General features: G+C 34.5%; 1 protein-coding gene across 1 annotated transcript; it reads left to right on the top strand.

The window, feature by feature from the left end:
- Positions 1 to 8,557: 8,557 nt before the first annotated feature.
- LOC141562476 (olfactory receptor 51L1-like) lies at positions 8,558 to 9,238 on the top strand (the record flags this gene model as incomplete). The annotated part of the gene is made up of 1 exon (XM_074302505.1): positions 8,558 to 9,238. A coding segment is annotated over one exon (681 nt), but the record flags the coding sequence as incomplete, so codon positions are not given.
- Positions 9,239 to 9,473: the final 235 nt, after the last annotated feature.

Here is a 9,473-nt window from a genome sequence, read left to right as displayed (position 1 = left end):
CTCTTGACATATTATGTCTATCTCCACATTTCTGTATCCATCCCTTCATATCTACTCACATGATAATCTCTCTGGTTTGGGACCCCATTATTTCTTACCTGGACTCATAGAGTAGCTTTCTTATTAATTTTCCTACCTCTACTCTCTCCTATATCCACACAATCTTCTCCTTTTTCCCTAAATAAACAATCCTGAAGCACACAACTGATCTTGACAATTGCTTGCTCAAGAAGCATCATTGGTGTCTTATTGATTCTGGGATGACATATCAACTTTTCTGATTGATTTAAAGTACTTATCAATATGATTTCAACCTGCTTCTAAGATCATTTCAAATTGCTTTACTTCATATGTTTTATGTTTCTACTACTTGTTGTTTTAGGGTTATTCCTAGTCCCTTCCTCCTGTTGCTTATCTCCAATTTATTCCACTCTGGCTTGATTGCACATATATTTTTACTTTGTTTGGTATTTTGTTTATTTTGGGGGCAGGATTTGCAGACAGCAGGGACTATATCTTCCCTTCCTTTTGACACATCCCTTATCATGGGCACATAGTTGGTATTAATAAATGACTACTGACTGACTTTTTGCTTCATGACATTCCATTTCTTTCTACCAAGTCTTTGGAAAAGTTATTTCTCCTTTCTTGGAATGAATATCCCTTTGCTCTGGACGCCATTAACCTGTCCCTTTTACACATAACCTTTCCTAAATCCCAGGTTTGGTGCATTTTCCACCTTGATAAAACCATATCAATGGTTTTTAAATATTGGTTTTATGATCATGTTACTTCGCATGGAATATATAATGTAAGCTCTTTGAGAACAAGAACTGCTTGATTTTGTTCTCTGTTTAACCAGCATTGAGCACAATGCACCACACATAAAAGATGCTTAATAAAGACATATTGAATAGAATTTACTTTGTATTTTGACTTAATTATTTTAGTAACTAATGTATTTCAATATATAAAAACATAAAAATAAAAACATGAAACCATTACTATTACCTACAAGCTCATGTTTCATGTAGGAAAGGGAAGATAATAGTTTCATAGTTAAGTATAACATAAGGAACAAAGAAGAAATTTAAAAAAATGTTCTAGGCATGAGTGAGGGGAATTAAATATATATATGTGTATATATATATATGTATGTGTGTGTGTGTTTATATATATATATATATATATATATATATATATATATATATATATATATACAGATATTGATAGATAGATATTTAGATAGATAGAGTCAACTGGGGAAACCAGGAAAGACTACAAGGTAGTGTCACCTTTTGATTGAGTTATGGAAGTAAAAAGACTAAAAATTTAATCAACGAGAAAGCATTGCATCTTAGAATAAATGATGTCTTATTATGAGCAGAGTTTGTTTTACTACTCTTATTTGCCACTCTCATTGAACAATTGTGCTCTTATTTCTCTTGGAAATTATAATAACTATGTAACTATGTCTATGATTTTCTATTTTTTAAGCTTTAACCTTTCAGTTAAAATATTTTCATTCTGGCAGAACATGCCAGTGATAATATATCTTAATCTTAGTCTCTGTCCTGGTCCCTCTTTCTCTCTCCCTCTTTTCCATATACCTTCTTCCCATCCAGATTGCTTTTTTCTCAACTCCATTTAGAAAAAAAATATACCCAATCTAACAAAGACTAGTGATTTGAGTTTTGTGCTATTTTTTTTTATAAACATGAAGAAAGGTGATTAAATGACTTAGGCTTTAGAAAACATACTTCCAGATTTTCCTAAAGGATCCCAAGAGAACAAAGGAGATATAGAGCCCCGTTGGGCTCTGTGGTCAGACAAGTATTAGCAATACAGTTTCAGGCTTGAAACTCCTCCCAGCTGATTGATGCAGATATCCTTGATCCCAGTATCCAGCCCTCTGCTCCTTGTGGCATGTCCTTGTCTCTCCTCTCTTCCAACTCTACAAGGCTTCTTGCAATTTTTCCTTCTCCAGTTCCATGTGTCTTTAATGACTTTGGGTTCTTTAAATCTGTCTATCTTATTTCTGGACTCATTTATACTGGGCTCATTGAGTAATGATTTTATGACTTAGTTGTAATCAATCCCAACTAGATGTACAAAATGCTCTTTCAGAAAGAGCAAAGACTCTTTCCATAGGATTTGCAGAAGCCTCCCCAGTTCTATTCCTCTGGGGCCTCCACTTGGAAGCCTGTCATTTCCTGTCAGAAGGCAGGAAAGCAATGATCCTGTGGTACATAATTTTTCTTTTTTTCCTGGTATAATCCTGGGTTGCCTGGGTGAGAGATCTTATCCAAATTTAAGCTAGCTTTCTGCAATATTTCAAAAATCTCCATTTTTTTGAGTCATAAATAAGTAATAATAATTTGTCAAATTATAACTCTTTGGTGCAAAATTCTTCAGTTGCTGTTCTTTGCTTGTTTGTGTTTCATTTTTAAATCTTTCCTCTGGGTTAATAAAATGATGAGTATAGAACTGGTATACAAATGATTCTCACTATGGGTCAATTAATTGTTAAAGAGCATCAATAAGCCTGCATGATGTTTCAAGAATTATATCCATAGTCTCAAATATTTTCCAATCTTCTCAGAATGCCTAGGACCTACTCCAACACTCACATACTTCCTTAAGGGCAAATAAATCTGCATACTAGGCTGATAGATGACATGGTGAATAGAGAACTAGGCTAGAATTCAGCAAGGCTTGAGTTCAAATCCTGCCTTAAATCTTTCTGTGAGATTCTGGGCAAGTCCCTTAATCTCTACTATTCCCAACTGTAACAAGGAGGCAATGATAGCATTTATCTCTCTGGGCTATTATGAGGATCAGATGAAATAATGTCTGTAGAAACATCAATTACAGTAAGATAACATTCAGCTTAGCACATGAGATAAAAGTGTTTACCACACATATTGTAGGCAAGATAAAGGCTTATTCTCTTTTCTTTTCCCACATTGTGGATCAAATTTGAAAAAAAAAGTTATCTTTTTCAATATGCAAATATATTTTCAATAAGAGAGTTGAACAAAGGGGGTAATATGGCTTGATAATTCTACAAAGAGTCCATTATGGCTAGAAAACTGCAAGGATATTCTGCTCCCCTGATATCCCATCTAAACATGCCCCACTCCTTTCAAACATTTTATAAGACATTCATTTACCATCCTAGCTGTAATCCCAAGAATGCTCTTCAGTTTATCAAAGTCTTTCTTAAAATTAGGTTCCATAAATAATTCTGGTATTCTTCATGTGGTTTGACCAAGACAGAATACTGGAGCACTTTGATCTTAACCCTAGGAACTATGATTCTCCTGATGAAATCTATGATCAGATTGCCTTTTGTGCTGCCTTATCACAATATTAGCAAAAGCACAGTAAAAGGCTACAGCTATTTTTCATTGAAAATGATTATTTAAAACCATGCCTTCCCCCATTTTATATTTGTGAGGTAATTAGAACTTTGGTATAAGATTTTACATTGTTGTTAATAAAATGATTATTAAATTAGATTATTAAACTCAGCATAATAGTCCAATCTTCTGAAAGATCTTTTTGGATGCCAACTCTGGCATGCATTGTATTAAATACATCTTCTACATTCTAGTCATTTGAAAATTTGTAAGCATTCTATCTATACTTTTGTCCAAATCACTTATAAAACTGTTAAGCAGCATTCTGGACAGTTCCCTGTGACATTCTACTGGAAGCTTCTGGTCAAGGTGATATTAACCATGTTGCTGCAAAGGCTCATGTCATGAAAAACAAAAGAAAACACCAATCAATCTATCTATAAACATTCAGTATTACCTTTTTTGTGCCAGGCATTGTGTTAAGACTTGGGGATATTCAGAAGAGGGTCATCAATGGTGTAAAAGCTATTAAAAAGTCTAGGAATATGAGGCCTGGGAAAAAGAGCATTGGATTTTATATAATCATAATCTACTAATGGCTAGGTGATGCTATAGATAGCATATTATGCCTAATGTCAAGAAGATGTATCTTGGAGAATTAAAATCTGGCTTCAGTCTCTTACTGTCTATATGAAGCTAGGCAAGTCACTTTTCAGTGCTTCATCTATAAAATAGGCTGCAGAAGGAAATGACAAACCACTCCAGAATATCTACTAAGAAAAGCCCAAAAAGTGTCATGGGGAGTTGTATACAAAGAAAACAAATGAACAGTGGGAAAGTCCTGAAAGACAACTGAGATTCAAAGCACTGTTTCCCACTATTGTCTCAAATATCAAGAACTATTTCAGTTGGAAGATCTTAGCAAAATTTCCCTGCTCATGAAGCTTCATTTTCTCCTTATTACCTATAGAATGAAATATGAAGTAATATAAAGTAGTTCTTAATATGACACCAGAAAGAACAAGGAGGCCAATATGACTGAATTGTAGAATATGTGAGACAGATCAATAGGAGATTAGCCTGAAAGGTTGAAATCTGAAAAGGTGAAAACAAAATAGAGGATAAAAAAAAAGTTATTTTCTTTTTTATCAACTACATTTCTCAATATTACTTAATAATCTTACTCTACCAAAGACTCATTCCTTATAAAGAAGATTTTCTTAAAATGAACACATTCACTAAGTCACCAAGTCTTATACAAAGAGTTCCACATTCCTTACCTTGTTGGTATGTGCCCTCTCTCTGCTCTGCTTCTCTGATTTGTACAAAATGTAGATAAGCACATTTTCACAGCTCTTCCTTGGGTTCAAATGCTTGGCCATTGTTATCTTGCAGCAGTTTTTAAAAATTGGATTTGTTCTTGTTCTTTCCATTTACATTATTATAATTATTGTCTTTTTTTTGTTGGTTCTGTATGTATCACTTTGCAGAGATGTTCAGCTTATGTTAGCACTTCTCTATATTCAACATTTTATATTTCCTAGAGCACAATATTTTATATTTCATTCATGGACCCCAGCTTGTTTAGCTAATCTTTATATGATGAATAATAACTTAGATTTAACCTCTTCCTTAAAACAAAAACTGCTACCATAAATATGTTTACATATATATATATATATATATATATATATATATATATATATACATATATATATATATATATGTATATATATATATATATATATATATATATATATATATATATATATGATTTTCTTACTATAGTTTCAAGTTATTTTCTAAAAAAGTTATGCCTAGTCACCACTCCCCTAATAGTGTTTTAGGTATCTGTCTCTCCACAGACCTCCTAATATTCATCATTCCTGCCTTGTCTTTTTTGGCATTTTGATCTATATTAGGTAAAACTACATTCATTTAAATTTAGATCATAATGTTGTTAGTGCTTTAGAGCCTATAATATTCATCTGCTTCTTAATGGTTTTTAATTCTTCTTTTGAGCTATTTATATTTTTTGATTATTGATCTTTTGTAAAAATGCTTTTTGTATTGAAACATATAGTTGTGTTATTTCCAAACAAATCTTGGATAAAGACTATTACTAAGAAGTTGAAAAAAGGTCATGGAAATAAACAAGAGGAAAATATTTAAAAGATGGAAGAGTGGATCAGAAAATTTTTTGGTTCTCAAAATTCCCCTCCCATTCACAGAAAGACAAAAGAACACCTCTGCGGGAAGTAAAGCAGAGGAAAGAAACAAAATCTGGAGTAAAGTGGTTGTTCTCCTAAGACAAGTTGAGAAGACCCCAGGAAAGAACCCCTATTCTGGGCTGGAGTGATGTGTGGAATACCTCTGGACAGACTGTCTAGAGGGAAAAAAAAAAAAAAGCAATCCCTGAGACATCTAGAGTGAGGAGGTACCCTTAGCCTTACAAACTTTCATTTCACTATCTCTGTAAGGAACTGAAAGCTGAGTAGGAGAAGATTGAAGGACCTTTCACTGTTTAGTTTAGGGATACCAAACAAAGTTGTCCCAGGTTAGGCTGCAACTATCAGGAAGAAGGAGGTAGCACTCACCTAGTGAGAGCAGTAACAGAAGGGCAGGGGAAGTTGTTAGCTATAGGCACTTGCAGGAGGGCAGTCCTTGGTTTCAGTTCCAGGGAAGAGAGGGCAATTATAGTTTGCAGTCATCTGAGGTACCAAAGGGAACAAGAGCCTTTGTGAATCGATTTAGCTGGGGAGTCTTAGTAAATAAATAGATAAATAGAAATCAATCAATAAATAAATATTGTGGGGCTACAATGATGATTTCCATGTCTTCTTCCCTAACCATTTATTTCCCCATCCACCTATCACTCCTCATTATTTCTTTATAGATTTTGGAGGGTACTATATACTTCAAGACATATATGTTGTGTTGCCTATTTCACCCATTATACATAAAAATACAAAGAAAACTAATTATTTGAAAAATATTCAAAATATCACTCAAATAAAAAAAAATTACTCTCATTAGATTATCATGCCTTTTCCCAAAAAATGACAAAAACAAATCTTTCTTTCCTCTTTATCTGAAAGAAACAGAGACAGACTAAAATAGTGACAAAGACAAAGACAGAGACAGACAGAGGCAAAGGTAAAGACAGAGAAAGAGAAACAGGTAAGAGACAGAGGGAGAGCACACTCCAAAATTCCAGGCCTTAGAGAAACCTGTAAGAATTTGTAAAGGCAGAAGATGTAATGCCATGTTCAGAAATTAAAAAGTAGGTCAATTTATTAGCCCATTGCATTTTTTATCCTATTAAGTCATTTTCTAAGTGCCTTTTGTTTTGAATCTTCTCAGTTTACATTTATATAAATAGCCAAAACCTACAATTCAATTGAATTCAAGTTTAAGTGCCAGAATTTGTTTAGATATTTAGTGCAATGAACAAAAGTCATAATCTATTATACTTTTTTTTTACATCTCTTTTTTGCCTTTAGCATGAAAGTGGTCCTTAATGGCTCCCAGATATTTCTGAGTTGGCTACCACTAAAAGAACAGTTATAAAACAACATAGGTTACATGCCAGTGGTTGTAATATTTAGGCGCATAGTGGCACATAAGGGTATAGATGGTGAGGTGGATAGAACACTGGCCCAGAAGTTACTAGGATTTCAATTAAAATCCAACTTCAGACACTGAACACTTCCTAGATGTGTTACCTTAAGCAAATCATCCCAACTGCCTCACCCAAAAAAAAAAAAAAAAAAAAAAAAAAAAGTGGCACATGTTTCAGTATGTTTTATCCAACAAAACAGCCATTTGGATTTATGAGTATTGTGGTGAAATTCATACTTCTTCAGTATCTCCAAATAAATACCCTGACCAACTCAGCTAATCAGACTATGCTGAGACAAGGATGTGGCTTCCATCTATGTCTTAATTGTGAATTTTTGCAATAACAAGTTGAGCTACAGCTAAAGCTGCAGGTCTTCCATTATCTTAGATAAACAAACATTTCCCTCTTATGTTTGTGAATGTATATTTATTTATATAAACATACTTTTGGTCTCACTCTTGGATTACACATTTCTGATACCATTAGGGTGTTCTTGACAAAAATACTGGAGTGTTTTATCAATTCCTTTCATTTTACAGATTTTACATTTTACAGATGAGGAAACTGAGGAAAATAGGATTAAATGACTTGTCCAGGATCACAACATTATTAAGTGCCTGAGGCCAGGGAAGTAAGTGACTTTTCCTGACCTCAGACAACTTTATTTACTGTGCTATCTAGGTGCTTCTACAATAAGGCTAAAGTTGGGAGTCAGATAATGAAGGACTTTAGGGAATCAGTGAAGCTTCTTGCTCCTGCAAGTGGCATAATCATAAATATACATTAGCAATATCAGCTTACCAACTGTGAGATAGATGAACTATAGGGAAGACCTTGAAGGCAAAAAAACCAATAATGAATTCTTTATAAAATTGCAAGTGAAAGATGATGAAAATCTGACCTGGAGATTTTCCTTGTTGTTAACAACAAAAGCACAAGGAAGGTAAGTTTATAGATTCTATTTTTATCAAGTGTTTTCCAGTCATATTTCAGTCAAAGCACAAGAGACTTTTGAGGTCCCTTAAGTGAACAACTTAAAATCTTTGGATAAGCCAGAGCACTGGCAGCTTACCTTCTTAGGGAATTATCTACTTTGCTGAATAAGAAGGAATTAATTTATATGAGCTGGCCTTGCAAGCTTACAACATAGGAAGGAACATGTCTCACTGTAAGACTTCCTTCAGAATCTTCGTGGGTCATTGAAAGGTAAAAGAGAGGCAAAGATGATGTAAAGATGAGCTTGGGGATGGAGAAGTAATTTTGGGATCTCTTATTGACAGGGGGTACAGAGAGAATCTTAGAGACAGACAAGGACTTGGGCTGCGGAACAGTTTTGTTATAATTTTCACTACGGTCTCACACAAAGGCACTGTTGGGATACTTTCCAAGTTCAAGGAAAACTTGAAAAAAAGTAGTTCCCAGCTCAACCTGAAGGTCCTCAATCTCCATGCTATATCAAACACAATAACCTCCCTCAACTTATTCCCAGCTCCTTCCAATTCTGATCTGTTATAGTGGAAAAGGTATAGTTATTCTATATTCATCACTAATATTATAAAATATTATACTATTATTCAACTCTTGTGTGATGCAGATGTTCTTCATTCATACTTTCTCCAACACAGAATCAGCAGTGCTCCTGGCAATGGCCTTTGACCACTATGTAGCAATCTGTCACTCCTTGAGATATTCCACCATCCTCACTCCACAGAGCATTGGCAAGATTGGAATAGCAGCTTTTCTCAAGAGTTCACTACCCATTATTCCACTGATGATCCGTCTTGCATACTTCCCTTTTTGTTGCTCCCATGTCCTTTCTCATTCCTACTGTCTACATCAGGACATGATTCGCTTGGCTTGTGCTGATATTAAGTTTAATATTATCTATGGATTGGTTTTGATCATTATTGTATGGGGATTTGATTCCCTGGGCATTCTGGTTTCTTATATTTTCATTCTCCATTCTGTGCTAAGTATTGCATCATGGAAGGAAAAGCTCAAAGCTCTCAATACATGTGCCTCCCACATCTGTGCTGACCTCATCCTCTATGTGCCCATGATTGGTCTGTCTCTTGCCAGCTGGTTTGCAAAGCATGCCTCTCTCCTTGTCCACGTTTTAATGGCTCACATCTACTTTCTGGTACCTCCTGTGCTCAATCCTGTAATCTACAGTGTGAAGACCAAGCAGATTCACACAAGGATAATCCGTCTATTTGTCCCTTCGAGGATTTATTCCACCCAAGGTAGATCATGATAAAAATTTATTCCCATTCCATATGACAATTATGATGCTGAGAAATCAGGACTTATATGGGTTCATTACCACTCTACTTAGGAAAAATATATCTCACCTAAGGAAGAGAAAAAAATGGAGTGAAAAAACCTGGAGATATGTTGTAGATTGCAATTTTGAAACTCCCTATTATATCTACTTATGACATAAATATTCTGAGGAAAAAGACACACAAAGTCAAGGTGGTCAGTCCAGA

This window comes from Sminthopsis crassicaudata, chromosome 3 (genome assembly GCF_048593235.1).
Source record: "Sminthopsis crassicaudata isolate SCR6 chromosome 3, ASM4859323v1, whole genome shotgun sequence".
Lineage (NCBI taxonomy): Eukaryota > Metazoa > Chordata > Mammalia > Dasyuromorphia > Dasyuridae > Sminthopsis > Sminthopsis crassicaudata.
This window is presented reverse-complemented; position numbering and strand designations above follow the sequence as displayed.